This window comes from Mobula birostris, unplaced genomic scaffold (assembly GCF_030028105.1).
Source record: "Mobula birostris isolate sMobBir1 unplaced genomic scaffold, sMobBir1.hap1 scaffold_515, whole genome shotgun sequence".
In the NCBI taxonomy this organism is placed as follows: domain Eukaryota; kingdom Metazoa; phylum Chordata; class Chondrichthyes; order Myliobatiformes; family Myliobatidae; genus Mobula; species Mobula birostris.
In genome coordinates this window covers 282716-302181 of record NW_027278252.1, presented here as the reverse complement: position 1 = coordinate 302181, position 19466 = coordinate 282716, and the positions used below count along the sequence as shown (strand labels likewise).

The 19466-nt window shown below is 45.9% G+C and overlaps 1 protein-coding gene across 2 annotated transcripts in view; it reads left to right on the top strand.

Annotated features, from left to right (window-relative positions):
* Positions 1-2289: 2289 nt before the first annotated feature.
* LOC140193345 (ectonucleoside triphosphate diphosphohydrolase 2-like) overlaps positions 2290-19466 on the top strand; it is a 43964-nt gene continuing 26787 nt past the window's right edge. For both annotated transcript variants that reach the window (XM_072250671.1, XM_072250670.1), the window contains exon 1: positions 2290-2506. In XM_072250671.1, the coding sequence (XP_072106772.1) occupies positions 2393-2506 (114 nt within the window). In that variant the 5' untranslated portion in view covers positions 2290-2392. The remainder of the gene's footprint in view (positions 2507-19466) is intronic.

The following is a 19466-nucleotide window of genomic DNA, read 5'->3' as shown; positions in this document are numbered from 1 at the left end:
TTTGGAGCGAAGGCTCCCGAGTTCGAATCCAGCCGGCTCCCTTGCATGCTTTCCATCTGTGCTGGGTTGAGCGTCAAGCTAGCAACTTGGCCTCGTAAAAATAAGAAAGCCTGCTAAAAAATGCTGTCATGACGGCGTCCCGATGACTCCACTCGGAGTTAAGGGCTTTCTTCTTCTGTCCCCATTACTACCTTAAGGACTGGGTCACTGGGCCTGGTGATATATCCATCCTAAGTACAGCTTCCCTTCAGTCCATCTACAGTCCCATTACCAGAATCTCATGACATCTCTTGTGGAGAGGACCCAGGGGAAAGTGATAGGCAGGTGTGAAGAAGTAAAGGGCCAGAATGGGAATAGAAGAAGAGGTGAGGGGGAAGAAAAAGAAAATTTATTTTTAACCAGAAGGAGAACTCAATATTCATGCCATCAGGTTGGATGCTACCTAGATGGAATATAAGGTGCTGCTCTTCATTCTCAATGAAGACTGCTGTAAGATGCTTATTCACTACCTCAGCCTCCAGGACTTCCACCAGCTTACCTATTCCTGATCGTGTGTTGACGGCGTATCTAATTACTGCCTTTCTCGCTGACTTGGGTGATTGTGTGAGTAGGATCAGTGTGGGTGGTGAAAATAATGGTCTGCCCACCGAAAGGGTTGGCAGCCAACAGAGACCCGGATTCGATCCTGACCTTGGGTGCCGTCTTGCCCACTGTCCTTTCTCCCTGTGACGGGGTGGAGCTGGTCTCCCACATCTCAATGGCGTGAATGGGCCATGTAAATTGCCAGAGATACGGTGAGGTGAAAGAGTCAAGTTTATTGCCACCTACACAAGTTCATGAACGTGATGAAAAACTTACTTGCAGCAGCATTACAGGAACATAGTATCATATACACAACATTCAGAAGAACCACATATACTAAACATAAATTATACAAGAAAGAACACTTTAAAACAAAAAAAGTCTATTGTAGTGCAATACAGAGTTGCTACACTGAGGTAGCGGCTGGGATTGTTAAGGTTGGTTCAAGAACGAAGTAGATGAATGAAAGTACCCGATTTTGAACCTGGTTCTGTGGGACTTCGGGCTTCTGTACCCCCTCCCCGCAGGCAGCGGCAAGAAGTCGGCATGGCCTGGGAGGTGGGGATCTCTGTTGATAGATGTTGCCTCGTTGAGTCTGCACTGCCTGTGGGCACAACCGGGGGTGGGGAGGCACATGCCAGTGAGGCGCTGAGCGGAGTCCACGGTCCCCGGGCTCTGCGGCTTGTTGCCTTCCTGTGCATTTGAGTGTTCTTACCAGACCACAGTGCAATGAATCCAGGACACTTTCAACAGTACATCTGCAAAAGTTTGTTAGGCGTGCTTGGTGACAAGCCGCTCCTTATAAGAAAGATGCTGGCTCGTCTTTCTTGGGGTGTGGGAGGGAGTTATGGAATATGGAGAGTAGAATGTAAGTGTGTGTGTTATGGCTGGCATGGATTCAATGGGCAGAATGGCCACTTTCCATGCTCGATGTCTATGGCAAAGCTACTGATGGTGATCTGTTCCTGCCATGGGCTAGGGCTAGGTCTGAGACCCCTTGGGGTCACAGTGGTATCACAGAGGTCAACTTCCCGACCCATCTTTGCACTGTGTACGATGGGACCCAGGGAGAGTTCGGGAATTAGCGTGAGAATCTCTGAAGGTGGCAGCACAGGTGGTGGAAAATAATACAGGGGATACTTCCTGGTCCAGGAGCAGGGAGCTAATGGTGTAACTTTGTAAAAGATTGATTCGGACACAGCTGGAACAGTGTGTACCGGAAGGGACGGTGCAGGGGAAATTCACCAGAACGTTGCCTGTAAGGAACATTTCAGTTATGAGCAGAAACTTGACAAGCAGGGTTTGTTACTCTTGGAGTGGAGGAGGCATACAAAGTTCCGGGGGCGGGGGGCATCGATTGGGTGAGTGAGTAGTACCAGAGGTGTCGAGACAAGAGGACAGGTTTAGAGGAAGATTTTTTTCCAAGGTACAGCGGCGTGCGCTGCCGGAGAAGTGGGCGTGGGAGAGACTCTCCGAACATTGAAGGAATATTTAAAGGAACATGTGAATTATGCAGCCACGGACCAAGAACCGGTAAATGAGATTCGTTTACAGGGGTGCTTGAAGGTGGCCATGGGCTTAGTGGACCGACTGTAAGATGCTCATCGGAGGCTGACAGTACAGTCTCGTCCCTCCCCACTCGCAGGACAGGTAAGATCGTGGCGCCTGGCTCCGGGCGGAGCTCCGAACTGCGCGGGGCGGGAGGCCGGCACTGGGCGGGGTGGAACGGAACGGAACGGGGCGGTCGGACTCGTGCCCCGCTCCCGGCGGCCAGTCGCGGGTAGCAGCCGCACCCCACACTGGCTTGAGTATGGCTCGCCTGCCGCAGCTCGGTCTGTCAGTAACACTCGGAGCCCTCGGAGTCCTCGGCATCGTCCTGCTCGCCGCCACGTCCTGGGACTGGGCCGAACCGCCGAAGCACAAGGTGAGTGCCGTACCTGCCCGGCGATGGAAGGGGGAGAGGAGAGAGGGAGGGAGGGAGTAAGTGAAGTGGAAAGAGCAGTGAGTGAGTGAGAGACGGAGGGAGGGAGAGTGAAGTGAGGTGGAAGGAGCAGTGAGAGACGGAGGGAGGGAGGGTGAAGTGAGGTGGAAGGAGCAGCGAGAGACGGAGGGAGGGAGGGTGAAGTGAGGTGGAAGGAGCAGTGAGTGAGAGAGGGAGCGAGCGAGTGAAATGGAGGGAGGGTGAGTGGGAAAAGAGGGAGGTAAAATAGGGAACGGAGTGGAAGGATGGGGGAAATGGGGAATGATTGGCGGGAGGGTCTGAAGGTGTGAGAGGGGTGTGTGCGGGCATGAGTGACGGGAGAGGGACTGGGAGGAGTGAGGTGAGAGGAGAGGGGTTGAGGGAAGGAGAGGGGAGAGTGAACCCCCAGCTCATTGTATGGAATCGAAGGACACGAGTCACCAACGCGATGGGTCGCTTCTTCCTCCAAGTGCTGTTCTCCGGAGCGCCCATCCCTCCGGTTCCCGACGAGCGGAGAGCAGTGTCGGCGAACAGTGGGTACTTACCCAAGAATTCAGTGCTTGTGAAGCACAATCGGCACCACTGCCCGCATCCCAACGCATTTCCCCTCCCGTCCCTGCCCATCAGTAGACCCCCCTCCCTAATCTCCAGACCTCACCTGGAAGCAAGAGACCACCTCACTGAGGGAGCTGACTGCATGTGACAACTGTATCACTGTCTCATTGCTCCGTGCAAGGGGGGATATTCAGCCCCTCCCGTCTGTTCCGGCTTCTGGAGCAGTCCCATGCAGATACCTGTTTCAGAATGACCAGTTCTGCCTCACAGCAGCCAGTTCATTGACTAAATGGTTTCCAGCAGCCCATGAGCCAGTGCCAGGATGTCGTCTCTCTGCCCACGGCAGGTCCCGCTCCAGCCCCTGGAGACGGTGTTCCTGTGCACCAGCCGGAGACCGGTAAATGCAGAATGATCCTGAGCCCAGTGAGTTCCCCGCTGAGTCCAGAAACCTCCTGAGTAACTGGCAGAATCTCATAATGCGTGGGGGAAGTGGGAGGGTCCTAACACTCAGGCAGGAGACGGTTTAAAAACAGACTGAGAGGAAGAGGGTTTTCAAGATGTGATGCAAAGGGAGGATCTCAGAGAGTTTAAAGACAGACAGTGCAGCAGTCCAACTCTTCCACAGTGAACTGGGAAGGCTCACTCGTGTTTGGAGAGGGTCGGCAGTGGGAAAGGAAAAGAGGATTAAGGTGCACAGGGGAGTGGGAGTTGTTGGAGGAGATCCATGTCCAACAGATGCAATCCTGCACGGACTGCAGGATACACCGAGTCCTAATGGCTGTAAAAGAATAGTGAAGCAGGTTGGTGAGCTACAGACACACGTGGGAACATTCTGTGGTCACAACACGGCTTTAGAATGGTCAGATTCAGATGCTTAATATCTCCAATAAAAATGAGAAGGTGGGGTGCCCCTGACAACTAGGGAAGGGAGGGATCCTTGAGGGGCCAAGGGGAGAATCTACTGGCTGGGGCTGTGGGGCAGAAGATCTCACCATGCACTGGGGCAGTCTGTCGGACTCCGGGGAGGGAAAGGGAGCTGGGGGATAATTGTGCAGGGACGTTTCAGTGATTTGTAGGTAGTGACAGGGAGGGTTTCAGTTAGCTGAATATTGATTGGGAAGGTGTTAGAATAAAGGGAACAGAGGGGGAAGAATTTTTGAAATATATTTAAGAACCACATAAATTAGTGGCCATTGTCAATAGGAGGATAGGCTACAAGATGAGATCACTGGGTGAAACGGGCTGAGAGATGGCAAGTGGAGTTTAATCGTGATAAGTGTGAAGTGAAGCATCTTGGGAGGACGGAGAAGGGAAGGATACATGCAATAAATAGCAGGGCCCTGGGGATTCACGAGGGAACAGAGGGATCTTGATAAACATGTACAAGGATCCCTGAAGGTGACAGTACAGGTACAAAAGGTGCATGAAATTGAGAGGAATGGATTGTGTGGACGAGGCTGAGTCTCTTCCCCAGGGTGGAAATGTCAAACAGGAGAGGGCACAGATTGAATGTGAAAGGACATGTGTAAGGAAAGCTTTTTTTTAAAACACAGAGTGGTAAATGCCTGGAACGTGGTGGTAGAAGCTGATATTTGCAATATTTGGGGCGGCATGGTCAGGGCCGGATTAAGCTAGTGCGGGGCCTGTAGCATATGTTATAAAGGGGCCCTAACTTTAAAAAATGCACATAAGTACTTTACTTACTTGCATAGTAAAGTAATTCAATTTTTTTCATTTGCTATACAGCCAGATAATACGACAAATGTCTGACACTTCAGTAATAGTATTACTTGAATGTCAAAAGTAACAAAACTACAAGTTAGATTTTCTAGATTTAGCATGAGCAAATTTGTTGATGATACTGGAAATATCTATTTCACGCCGAAGTTTATGTTCAATGCTCATTAGAGTGAGATTGTTCAATCTGTTTTCACCCATGGTGCTCCTTAGTTAATTTTTAATCCTTTTCAGTTTTGAAAATGAGTATTCTCCACTGCAGTTGGTAACCATAAGTGACAAATAGATGCGTAAGGCATTTTCTACATTTGGAAAACATGACTCCAAAGAATTGTCAGTTATCAAACGGTACAACTGTAGCTCTACAAGGTCTTGTTTGGCGCCAATATGAGAAGCAAGATCAGTCTTCAACAGTTCAGTAAACTGCACAAATTCTTCATTAAGACTTTCTTCCAGATCTTCTGGATATGAGTTAATAAGATTTGATGATCTCTTTATGATCTCTTCAGGTGTAAAGGACTGTAACTGTTGAAGGAATCCAAATCTCAGACACCCTGAGCCAATAGACTGGTCCTGGACTTATTTTCCATCTGGCATAGTTTGCATTTTGTTGTTTGATTGTTGTGGTTTTTGTATTGCTATATTTACGCTCTATTCTTGGTTGGTGCGGCTGTAACGAAACCAAATTTCCCTCAGGATTAATAAAGTATATCTATCTATCTAAAAAACACCATTCACCTTTAGATAAGCTTTCTGCCTTTTTGACAGGGCAGAAAGCAAGCTGTCAATAATGGCAAGAAACGTTCGGCTTTTAAACTTCTGAGAAGGCGTTTGAGATTCAACAAGTGGATCAAGAGTGCTGGAACCACGTAAATCATCATACGCACGATTTTGCTTGTATTTTCTTCGAGTTTGCTGTTGATAATCTTCACACTTAGTCAGATCCTTGGCTTTTTGCTCAACGTCTGAAAAAGTAGACCGCATAGCTGGAATAGATCCATGCAAAGATTCATAGAGTGCATAAACTGTGTTCAAGTCTTGGCCAGAAGATTGCAAAGAAACACTGGTCATTTGAAAATGCTGTAATACTTGATCCCAGAATATGACCATTATTCCTGTTTCCAACTTCACCATGGTTGAAAGTAGTCCACGAGCCTGTTGTCGACACTCTGTCTTCTGATCATTGTTATTTGAAATATCATCCAGGACTTGTTTTATCACAGAAAAGCTGTGTAGAAGTGCTTTTGTTGCATCTGCATGAGCTGACCACCTGGAATCTGACATTCTTTTCACAATGGGCAAATGAGCACCACCATCAGATAACACAGCAGAAAGGAGATCCCACCGATAAGCAGAAGCAGAAAAAAATGTGTACAGGCTTTCTACAAATTGAAAGAAAATTAATGCTTCTTGACAACATTCAGCAGCACATTTTCCAACCAAATTTAGTGAATGTGCAAAATATGGAATGTAATCCACAAACTCATTCAGCTCTTTAATTCGTGCTTGTAAACCACTATACCTGTACTTGCCACTCATGTTGCTGGCATTGTCATAACTTTGAACACGGCAGTCTTTTATATCAATGTCATTTTCCTTTAACAAGTCAAGTAAACTTTGAGCGAGCTGTTCAACGCTGTGGCCTTCCATATCTAAAAACTTCACAAATCTTTCAACTGGTCCAGACGGCAAAACATAGCACACAGTCAAAGTCAGCTGGTTCACATTAGATATATCTGGAGTAGAATCCAATGAAACAGAATAATACTTGTATTTCTTCACTTCACTGATAATGTGATCCAGTATGCTGGCTGCAATCAGATTGAATTCCTCACATGTTGTTTTAGATAGGTATGATTTATGTCCGCTTCCTTGGTTTGCATGAGCATTTATACCACGACACAGCAAGGAGCCAACACATGCCTGCACACACATACTGTACCCTGTAGCATGCAGCTGCCCTGACATGAAAACAACAGTGTTGCCAGATCGTTGTTGTTGTGGCGTGGATGAAATCACAGAGCATTGCGTTACCGGTAGGTACAAGGCAGTTTCTTTATTCGACAAAACAAGGTTACAGCAGGCAGAGACCCCTGAAATAACGGATCTAACCGCCTTGTGATTGAGGCTCGATACTTATTTGCTAAACACAAAGGACAGTTCATAGTTACAGGTATAGACAATTCTTTGAAGTTTTCACATCCTTCGATTAAATTCTTTCTACCGGTGCCAGTATGCCTACGCTGGCATTCGTGGCCTTTAGGAATGCAGTTAAAATCCATAATACATTATCTGATATGTTACGTGTTAACATAGAGGACAATTCATATTCAAAAAGCATAGATATGGTGTCTTTGCAACTACCTGTAAACTTAGCATTCTTGTCTCAGAGGTGCCAGAGATGTATTGTTACAAATGAAACTGGGTTCACAGCTTTTAGGAAATGCATTGTTATGAACTCAATCCACAGTACTTTGTCAAAGAACAGAAGACTGATGGCTGAAGTCATTTATTTAAGTGTAAATGAATTGTCTACCCAAAACTCACTCTAACAGTCGTGAGAATATGGTGAGATGCTGATTTCATCAGACTGCAGCGTGCAAGCATTTAGTGCGGCGGGGCCCTCGAAAATGCTATTAGGTTAATCAGGCCCTGGGTGTGGTAGTGTAGTGGTTAGCATAACGGCTTTGTAGCGCCAGCGACCCAGGTTCAATTCCCGCCACTGTCTAAAAGGAGTTTGTATGTTCTTTCCATGACCACGTGGGTTTCCTCCAGGTGCTCCAGTTTCCTCCCATGTTCCAAAGATGTACAGGTTAGTAGGTATTTAGTCACATGCGTAATTAGGTGGCATGGACTCGTCGGGTGAGAAGGGCCTGATACAATGCTGTATCTCAAAATGAAACTAGATAAGTAAGGCCTTTGTTTGAGCAGGCAGGGAATGGCAGGATATGGCGTATGCTGCAGGCAGATGGGATTAATTAGATTAGCATCATGGTCGGAACAGACGTGGTGGGCCGAAGGCCTGTGTTTCACTGCTCGATGTTCTACATCCTCTGGTGATGAAGAAGGCTGATGCAATTCAGAATCACTTTATTGCCAGTATGTAAAACATACCAGAATTGATCGTGGTTCTGTGCAAAGCATAAAACATGGGGAAATACAAAAAAAAAGCAAAAGACAAATTTACAAGGTAGTAGTGCAGATAGCCACGAGCAATGGACAAATAGCAGAACAGTCACATGCACAGATGTCAATAATCAACTTAAGTAAATGTGAACATATGAACAGACTCCAACAAGAGAAGATCTGCATTTGCAGGAAATCCAAGCAACACACACAAAATACTGAAGAAACTCAGCAGGCCTGGCAGGCAGCATCTATGGAAAAGAGTAGTCAACTTTTCCAGCTGAGAACATTCAGAGTCCTGCTGAAGGGCCTTAGCCTGAAACGTCGGCTGTACTCTTTTTCCAAAGATGCTGCCTGCCTGGCCTGCTGAGTTCCTTCAGCATTTTGTGTGTGTTGATATGAACAGACTCAATAATTATCAACGGGACAAAGAGAGCAGGAAAGACCATCTAATGGATGTTGTGCAGGGACAGTTCAGGTGTTACAAGTGAGTTTTGTTGGGAATCTGCAGGAAAGCGGCTTCGGAAATGACGTGTAGTCCTGGTGGTAATGGACCTCCAGCATCTCCCTGATAGCAACTTGGTGAATAGGCGACTGCTAGGGTGGATGGAGTCAGCTGTAATTTTTTTTTTCAGCTCTTCTCTTCGCTGTGGAGTTGGACAAGTCTTTTAATATCAGTAGCTGATGATTTTCTCTGCCGAATGGACAACTTGCTGCAGCCTGGACTTGGAGAGGGAGGAGGCAGTGGGAAACCAAACGGTGGTAGAGATGGTCTCAATGATGGCTGAGTAAAAGTTCATCAGGGTACACCCTGAGATGTTAAGTTTCCTAACCTGATGTAGGAACAGCAATCTCAGCTGGGCTTTCCTAGTGATGAGCATAACGTACTTGTCCCACTTCAAAGTATTGATCATGGTAGTCCTCCAGAATTTGAATGACTTGACCACAGACACAGCCTGACTATTAATTTCTAAGGAGGAACAGGTAGGGGGTTGTCAAAAGAAACCAACCCTCATTTCCACTGTCTTGATAGCACTAAGCTCCAAGATGTTACGAGCACACCATCCCACCAGCCGGTCTACATCTCTTTGATAGCAGGTAACATCGTTATTAGAGATGAGACCAACTACAGTCATGTCAGCCATGAACTTAAAGGATTTTAATGTATTTGTCTGTGATTAGCTTCATTAGCCAGGTCACACAATATAAAAGCAGGAAGCTTATTGTAAACTTTTCAAAACATTAGCTAGGCACAGCAAGAGCATTGTGGTCACCACTCTATAGGAAGGAAGTGATTGCAGAGGTAGATGGATGTTTCAGTTATAAGAAAAGACTTGAGATGGGTTTGCTGTGGGACAGAACAGACTGTTGAGGGACCTAACAGAGACGTGCAAATTAAGAGGGGGTGTCAATAGTAAGAAACATTCCTCTATAAGAGGCTCTACCAGAGTCAATACATGTAAGGTGAGATTTAGAGGGGACCTAATGAAGAATTAATTTTTCTCCCAGAGGATGGTAGGAACTTGGAACACTCTCTAAGTGGGTGGTAGATGCAGAGGCTTGAGAAGAATCTAAATGGACATTTAAATTGGCATGGTATGTGTATAAAAACTGCAGGCCAAGTATTGGCAAATGGGATGAGTATGGATGGGATGGGTTGAGGGGCTTATTTCTGTGTTGTATGACTCAATTAATCCACAAACTGATAAAGGCATTCCCTAAGCAAGAAGGAAGTGTTGCTCTACCTGGTACTGGCAAATGAGGTGGTTCAAGTGGACCAATAATTGGTGGAGAAAACTTGGGTAGAAGCGATCATTATTGTGAGCCACAGATAGCAATAAACAAGGCCAACCTGAAGTAAGACTTTTAACTTGGAAGAGTGCTGACTTCAGTGGGATGAGGGAGAATGCAGGTAGAGTAAAATGGCACTGAAGATTTATATGTAATAGAATAATTGGAAATGCTTCAGCTTTTGGTTGCCACAGAAGGGAAAGACAGAAACCAAAGCTAACACGAGGAAATCTACAGATGATGGAATTTCAAGCAACACACATCAAAGTTGCTGGTGAACGCAGCAGTCCAGGCAGCATCTCTACGAAGAGGTGCAATCGACGTTTCGGGCCGAGACCCCTATCGTCTGGACTTGGTGGACAAGTCCTGACGAAGGGTCTCGGCATAAAACGTCGACTGTACTTCTTTACCTAGAGATAAAACCAAAGCTAAGGCTCCTTGGGATGGTGAGAGTGATAGATAACATGATGAGAATATATCGGTGAGTTTTTCAATTGCTAATCGGGATACACAATGTTTAGAGAGGGAAAGAGATTCTACAAGATTAGATTGATAGTTTACTCAATAGGGAACCAAAAGTAGTAAGTAGAATACAGATAATTACAGTGCAATATCTGTCCTTCAGCCCACAATGTTGGGCTGACCTTGTAAACTACTCTAAACTAACCCATCTCTCCTTCATAGCCCTCCAATTTTTTTCAATCAGCCATGTGCCTATCTAAGAGTGTCTTAAATGTCCTTGGTGTATCTGCCATCCCTCTAGTACCACACCTGGAAGTGCGTTCCGTGAATTGTGTGTAAAATAAAGTATATAAATAAATAAAAACTTCCCTCTGACACCCAAGTTATTGTAATGGAGTGGGTTAGGACCTGTTAGAAAGTTGTATATGCTCAGAGGCTCAGGGCAAGGTTGGGGTCTCGAGGATGTTGACAAGTACTGGTAGAAGTAATGGATAGGGTGAACATTAATAAGGGGTTCATCGGAAAGGTAAGAGGCTGAGCTTGGAGTGATGAAACCATTTTATCTGGAAGTCTTATGTCTCTTGTTGATAAAGTGACCAGGGCAGGTAGTGGAAGGGCTTGTCATGACATCTAATCTCCGGAAAATACAAGAGAGGCTTGGAAATTGCCAAATGTGACATTCTTGCTCAAGAACAAGTTTTCTTGTAGCAATAAATAATTCAGGTTTCGACTTGTTACGGATAAAGTTCTGAAAAACATTAATTAGGGAAATTGTAATCGTAGTGGTTATTGTTAATTAAAGAAAAACAGAACGTTGATGAAGTCAGCAGAATAAATATGTCCACATGGATTTTAATGAAGTGTTTGTCACATGAAGCCTGGTTAGCAAAATGTGACTGCGGATAAGTGGAGAAAATATTGGTCAGAAAGCAGTCAGTGTGATAATTAATGGTGTCCAGACTGCAGAATGATGTACAGAGATGTTCCCAAACGGTCTGTGCTGAGACCACTGACATAGTGACAGATGCTGGAATACAAGGAAAGATGTCACAAGTAACCGATGACATCAGACCTGGAGGTTCAGTACTGTGCAAAAAATCTTATGCACCCTTGATTTTTTTTATATATATATGGTTTCAGATAGTATGGCTTCCACAGAGCCCTGATCTCAATATCATTTTGGGCTGCCTGGGATTGCCTGGAGAGTCAGAAACAAGCAAAATGGCCAAAGTCCACAGAAGGACTGTGGCAAGTTCTCCAAGATGCTTGGAACAACCTACCAGCTGCTTGACAGTTACACCAAATATCGATTTGATTTAGTTTTTTTTTTACTGTTTGCTGCTCTTTATCGTATTTTTCTGACATTTAGAAACTTCTCAAATCATTATTTTTGAAAGCATATTCGCTTTGCAGGATGTTTTTACATATGACTAAGACATTTGCACAGTACTGTATGGTGGGGAGGATGTTACTGACTGATTTTTAACAGGCTGGCAAAAAAGGTAAGCATGGTGGATGGGATTTAATATGAAGTGAGGTAATGTGCTTTGGCAGAGGGGATGTGGAGAGGCAACATGGACTTTATGGCATCATTCTAACCTGTACAAGAACTGAGACCTCTGCAGGAGGCAGAACCTATTGAGAGGGCGGTTTCAACAACGTCTGGCTTCAAAATTAGAAGCGTTGAGTACAAGTGTAGGGAAGGCTTTTCACATAATTGTGGTCACTTCTCTGATAAGGATGTGAAGCTCCTTCAGAACAACTTCGATAGACTGGAGAAGATGGGTTTCTTCCTCTTAGAGCATTGAGAGGAGGTTATGGAGGTGTACAGGATTGTGATAAACTTGTAAGACAAAGAAAATCTATTTCAGTTAGCTGGTGGCGTAAGGATGCAGGAGGCAGCTCAAAGTTCTGGGTAAGAGCTATGCAAGGGATAATGACCTGAAACTCTGTACCTCTGAGGATGGTGCGATCTGATTCCACGGGGAAGCTGGGATTGGCAAATGAGAGAAGGAAACTTGCAGGGTTGCAGGGACAGCAGGGTCTGATCGGATTATCTGGCGGAGAGCTGCGCAGGCTGAGGCAGCAGACTGGATGAGTTGCGACGCACATCCCACAAACTGGAGTACCTCTGACGGGTAGCTCTGGTTATCTCAGCAGGAGCATTGCAGCTTTTATTCCAGCCCACCAAGCCACCACAAGCAGCAATCAGACAGTGACCAATAACGTGTGGGTGTTGCCAGAAGAATGGATGTTGCCCGGCTACTGGGAGGACGCCTCCTGCTCTTTGGGGAACCATTTACTTCCACCTGGTGGATCTCTCAGCACTTCTGATTGTCTGATACTCTCTTGGCAGCCCTTTGGAGGATATAGGGTAGACAGCTGGCAGGAAATTTACTGGAGGAAGCAAAAGCCATGGTGTTTGAACATCTTGTTCTGCTTTGTGACAGGGAGGGCTGACTGAATCAGATTTAATATCACCGGCCTATGTGGTGAAGTTTGCTGTCTTTGTGGCAGTGGGACAATGCCATACATGATAATAGAAAACTGTGAATATAGTAAGTATATATATTAAATAGTTGAATTAAATAAGTAGTGCAAACATAGAAATTAAAAAGGTAGTGAGGTAGTGTTCATGGGTTCGATGTTCATTCAGCAATCGTTAGGCAGAGGGAGAGATGATGTTCCTGAATCATCGAGTGTGCACCTTCGGGCTTCTGTACCTCCTCCCTGACGGGAGCAATGAGAACTGGTGGTCACAGGGTTCGTGGATGAGCCAGATTAGCGAGCTGGTTCACGCTGCGGCTTCACTGTACCATGGCATCTCTGTCCTTCATCCATTTAACACATTGACCCTAACGAACTCTTGGGTTGATGTGGGGCTTCACCCAACCTCTCGGCACTGGCTGCTCACGCTTTCAGCAGAGGCTCTGCCATTCTCACACTGAATCGGTCTATCCGGGAATGCCGGGGTCACACCCCCAATTGCCCTTGAGAAGGAGAGATTGAGCTGCCTTCTTGAACCACTGGGCAAGGCGTTCCCATCTGCGCCATTAAGCCCAGCGACAGTGAAGGACTGGCAGTATAATCTGCAAGCCCGGGTAATGTGTGACCTACAGGGCGACCTGCGGGTGGTGGTGATGCCCTGGCCCTCAGCGACAGATCGCCTGCTCAGCAGGAGCTGACGGGTAGCGAGGGTGAGTAGCGGCAGTGCAGCTTGTAACTGGTACACAGGGTGGAGGCAGTGAATGTCCCAGGGCTTGAATGCATGCAAGTCAAGTGGGCTGCTTTGTCATGGATGGTACTGAAGCTGCACCCATCCAGGTAGGGGCAGTGTTACACCACAGTCTGGCATGTCTGTCAGGTGAGCTGAAGGCCATGGCATGTGGAGAGGTGAGTCGCTCTCCATCTCCTCTTGTAGCCACAGCACTGAGGTGACTGAGTTCCCAGTGAATGGTAAGGGACTTGACGATGGTTGGTAATGGCAGGTGATCAGACTGTCTAGTCGGAGGTGCTCATTACAACAGACTGTTGCAGTTCTTTGCACTGGACATTGTCTCGGTCTCACCGTGGGCTGCTGAGACGTTTTTAATGGAACTGAACATGTGTGTGATTGTCAATGGACATCCCCAGTTCTGATCCAACAGTGGAAGGAAAGTCTGGAGAAGGTTGGGCTTTGGGCTTTTGACACTGCCGAATGGAACTGCTTCACTGATATCCTGGGGCTGGGCAGCTCCAACCTCCTTCCTTTTTAGCGCAAGTACGCCTCCATCCACTACAGGCGTTTCCCCTTGATGCCCATTTCCACCCCAGCCCCTTGATGGCACGTTCAGAGAAACGCTGCCTGGCTGACGAGGGCAGTCACCCTCCCCTCACTCAGTTCCTCTGTCCACCCAGGTTGTGATGAGGTCAAGAAGAGGGTCTCCGTAGGCCTGCTGCATTGAAGCAGAAGAAAGAGAAACAAGTGCAATTAGAAATGATCAGCGTTTGTTTAGGTAACTCTACAATTTGATTAAAAAAGCTAGTGCAAGGAGTGATAATCATGAAGTTAAAAGCCCGTCATGGGTTCATTGAAGTCCTTCAGCAGAGGATATTGTCCTTTCTGACATGACTCAGCTTAAATGTGGCTCCAGATCTACTTTAATCTTCAGTTTAAGGACAATATGGGAAGGACATTAAATGTGTGTATTTTTGGCCACATCCACTTCCTTTGAACAGATGAATAAAAAATTGTTTTTGTAGGTCACCATTGATGGTGCTTCAGTGAATGGAATCCAGCTGTCTTCACTGAAGGCCTCATCCCCTTGTCAACAGGTAGTTAGCTTCAATCTGTGCTCGTACAATTCTGCCATGCAAGGAGCTTCCATTCCAACAAAAACCTTGATAGCATTAACACAACGTCCCCAAACTATCTTGACTCCAACCAAAGTAGACAGACCATCTCCTTCCATCTGGCTTGTATCATCCACAAGGCGTATCACTCAGGAATTTCCCAACAGTTGGTAAGTGGGGAGAGCTGATGGAAAAAAATATTGGACAGAACACTGAATGCCAGAATAGTTCCAAGCAGTTCATTTGGATGGGTGCCAGACAAGATGTAGAGTGGAGAAGTTAATAAACTGAAGCTCAAACAACAGGAATTCTGCAGATGCTGGAAATTCAAGCAACACACATAAAAGTTGCTGGTGAACGCAGCAGGCCAGGCAGCATCTCTAGGAAGAGGTGCAGTCGACATTTCAGGCCGAGACCCTTCAGTTAGTCCTGACGAAGGGTCTCGGCCTGAAATGTCGACTGCACCTCTTCCTAGAGATGCTGCCTGGCCTGCTGCGTTCACCAGCAACTTTGATGTGTGTTGGTTGAATAAACTGAAGCTTGTTGTTTGGATCACGGATTTTTCTTCTGTGACTGTCTAAAAGGCAAAGGGTCAGGACAGAGTCATAATGACTGGAAGGACTGATTGCACGATAGTGACCAAACCCTCAGAAGTGACACGGAACAGTGGGGGAGTGAATGCTGAGCTCGGGGAAATGCCTTTTACTGATCTGAGAATCTACATAGTGCCTCCCACCCTTCAGCAACTTTCAGTTATATCCTGGAGTTCAGTCGGGTTAGTGGACAGAATGTGCGTTTAACAAAACTTAAACTTCTCCAGGTGCTAATTGGATATTGAGTTGAGAAGAGTCCCAACCACTGAGTAAAACTGGAAGAAAAGGTTCATGGAATTGTTACAGCAGTGAGTGGGGCTTATTAGGTCCATGCTAGCTCTTGCCGAACACTCCTTTTCCCCATGTTACCTGTCCTGAAAAGCCATCTGATTCTCGGTGGGAGTGCTGACTGACTCTGTGTGTGGAAAAGGAAGTGGCCAGGCAGTGCCAGCATAAACCAATTTCTCCTCGCTCTCCGCCATCCACAAACCTGCAACTTCTACCCCATTTTCAATGAAGTACCCAGTCCTTCAACCTCTATGAATGGGAACAATTTCTGTTCACTGAACTGTATCCATCTCCTCATACATTCTCGAACCCTTTAAATAATAAAACCAGATTTGGCATCCTCCTGGCAACCCTGCCCTATTCCCATATCTCCTGTCAAACCCACCCACACCTCCCACAGTGACCTGGGATTCATAGCAACCAGCTGTTCTGGTCATTGAATTTAATTCTAGCATCCATTCTGATACTAATCCGTATTCATTGTCCTTCGATATCCCCTCTTCTTCCACGGTCCTGAGAAGAGTTGGTACAAAGCACCCTTTGTGATTGGGCCTTTACTCACTCCCTCCACGTACTCAATCCCAGCCAGCCCCACCACCTGTCCCACTCACTACCTGTCCATGTTCCGGAGCTGATTGGAAGTGCCGGGGACCCAGATGCTTAACCTTCCACGTCTCCTTGCGGAGCATGCGTAAACCCAGAGCAAAGTAACCAGCACACCTCTACCCAACACCTAGTTACACTTGTACCGTACCTCCGTCCCAACACCCGGTCACACCTGCACCCCACCACTTGCCTCACCTGTAACACTTTACCATCGACTACACCTGTACCACGACGCTAACCACATCCGTATTCACCTCCGATCATATCTACTCCTCGCCGAGTCTGCCCACGCCTGCACAACACCAACAACACCATTCAACACACCTGCCCCTACGAGCCAAATCCCACCCGTAGCAACTCAAGACAATTCAAATTGGTTCTCATATGCACAAACAAATATATATAGAAGTGAAAAGCTTGCTTACAGCAGCCTCACAGGCAAAATGCATTAGAGACAACATTCAGGAGAAAATAAACAATTTATATGAGAACTGTACAAAAAAAAGCACAACTGGAACATAGAAACATCGAAAATAGGTGCAGGAGTAGGCCATTCGGCCCTTTGAGCCTGCACCGCCAGAATACAAAAAATGTTCATTGGAATGCAAAATAGCCAGAGAGTTACCATACTGAGGCAGTGGTCAGGGTTAGACAAGTTTGATTAATAAAACCAGAAGGTTAAAGGAAAACTTGAACCTGATGGTGTGGGACTTCATGCTTCTGCATCTGCCACCTGATGGTGGCTCTGAGGAAATGGTGTGACCCTCTCTTTCATCCTGATGCTGGCTCTGAGAAAATGGAGTGGCCCTCTCTGTCATCCTGATGGTGGCTCTGAGGAAATAGTGTGACCCTCTTTCTCATCCTGATGGTGGCTGTGAGGAAATGGAGTGGCTCTCTCTCTCATCCTGATGGTGGCTCTGAGGAGATGGAGTGACCCTCTCTCTCATCCTGAGATGAGTCATCTAATTATACCTTTTACAAATTGTTTAGTCTCATCTGTAGCAAGTAGACTAATAAAATGCTGTGCCAGTTTCCTGATTGCACTCGTAATAAAGACAATTCAAGCCAAGTTAAACATCAGTAGTGCATAGTCTTGCGTTGTTTAGCAGCAGATATGGGAAGGGAAAAGATTACTTTCTGATCTGTGACCTTTTGTTGGAACTGGAAGCAAGACAATCTGCAGGTTGTATATTGGTGGAAAGAGTGTACGAAACATCTGGGGTAGGGTGGATGCCTTAATTGTCAGGGTAGCCATGACTTTCAGAACACTATTAGATACACAAGATAGAAAAGAAGCAGATTAAAATCAAAGCCATGTCCACGTGGACTGGCTTCTGAAGTTGTTCAATTCATTGATGGGCTGTGAGGGTACCCAGACGGAAGGACAAGAAAAGACAGGTTGAACAGGAAATGTGATGGAGAGGTAAAGTGGTGGGCAGCTGGAAGTGAGAACTAAACGTGGTTATCACCTATTCTGTGCTTGCTTCCCCCGGTGTAGGGGAGACCACATTGTGAACACTGAATGCACTGTGTCAGATTGGAAAGTGTCTAAGTGCGTCACAGCTTCAAATGGAAAGACTGTTTGTGCCCTTGAGAAGGAAAGGCAGGTGTTGCACACCTTGCAGTGAAATTCAAAGTCCAGTTTATTGTCATGGGCACAAGTATGCACAGATGAAATTACAAATTTCCCCACAGCAGTATTACAGGCATATACCATCAATATGTGACTGTCCTGGTCCAACTATGGCCAAGAAAGCTGACCAATCCCTCTACATGTCCCTGTTGACCCTTACCAGTTTTTGTCGATGTACCACAGAAAGCATCCTGCCCGATGGACTATGACTTGGTCTGGCAACTGCTCTGCCTGTCACTGCAAGTAGGCTGTGAGCACAGCTCATCATATCACAGAAAGCACCCTCCCCTCTTTGGACTCTGTCCTTCTCACTGCCTCAATAAAACAGCCAGATCACCCACCTCCATTGGGCAGGAGATACAAAAGCTGGAAAGCATGTATCAGCAACTCCAGGACAGCTTCTAGCCCATTGTTATAAGACTATTGAATAGTTCACTAGGACAAAAAGTCAGACTCTTGACCCCACAATCTACCTGATTATGATCCTCCAGCTTGTTGTTTACCTGCATTGCACTTTCAAACTTCAAAGTATGTGTACAGTATACAACCTTGAGATTTGCCGCCTTGCAGACAGCCACAAAACAAACTAACATCATAGAACTCGTTTAAAGCAACCCCCCCCCCACACACACACAACAAGACCATCGGACGTGCGAGAAAAGAACGAATCGCACAAGCAGCAAAAGGTGAACAAATAACACACAAAACATTAAACGTCAAACGGTAGAGACCTCAAAAGTGAGCCCACAGCCAGGAGCCAATGGCCAGCGCCACGGCCACTGAGTTGGTCAGTTCAGCACTTGGTGGGTGGCTGCAGACCTCGATCCGGGACTGGAGTTGAGTGTTGGAGTTTGAAGGGTGGCTCATAGGACGTGGTTGGTGGTGGCAGGATGATGTAACACGAGGGGCTGTACCCTCACTTTGATTGGGAGGAGAGAAGTTAGAGCAGAGGCAAGGGAAATGGGAGGCTACTCTACCTACTGGGCACTTCACCTGTTTTCAAGCTTTCAGGCTCTGCAGTTTTGTGCCAATTACATGTCAGAGCCGTTGGGAGTCTGATTACAACAACAGATAACACTCTGATCACACCTGTATCTAATTGTATCTGTGCCAATTAGTCTCAGCGCACGCGCGCGCACACACACACACACACACACACACACACGTACCTTAAGCCATGTTCTTTCCAGTGGAGCATGTCACACCTGTTCCAAACAACCTGATGTAACAATCAGTATAAATATGCCTGCACTTAACAGGCAGGTTGAGATTGTGCCTGATACCCTGAACTCGCCTCAGAATCAGAATTAAGTTTAGTATCATCAGCATATGTTATGAAATATATTGTTTTGTGGCAGCAGTACAGTGCAATACATAATAATAAAAAACTATAAATGGCAATAAGAAGTATGTATATAAAAAAATTAAATTAGTGCAAAAGGAGAGGAAAATTAGTGAGGTAGTGTTCATACAATCATTGTCTATTCAGAAATCTGATGGCTGAGATTAAAATGGTTGTATATGGTGATATATAAGCACGAGATTCATTTTCTTGTGAAACCCTGGTTTCCTTGGGCTGCATAAATCAAGGGAATACACACTTTTATACTTTATACTTTATTGTCGCCGAACAATTGATACTAGAACGTATAGTCATCACAGCGATATTTGATTCTGAGCTTCCCGCTCCCTTGATTACAAATATTAAATATTTAAAATAGTAAAAATTAGTAAATATTAAAAATTTAAATTATAAATCATAAATAGAAAAATGGAAAATAAGGTAGTGCAAAAAAACTGA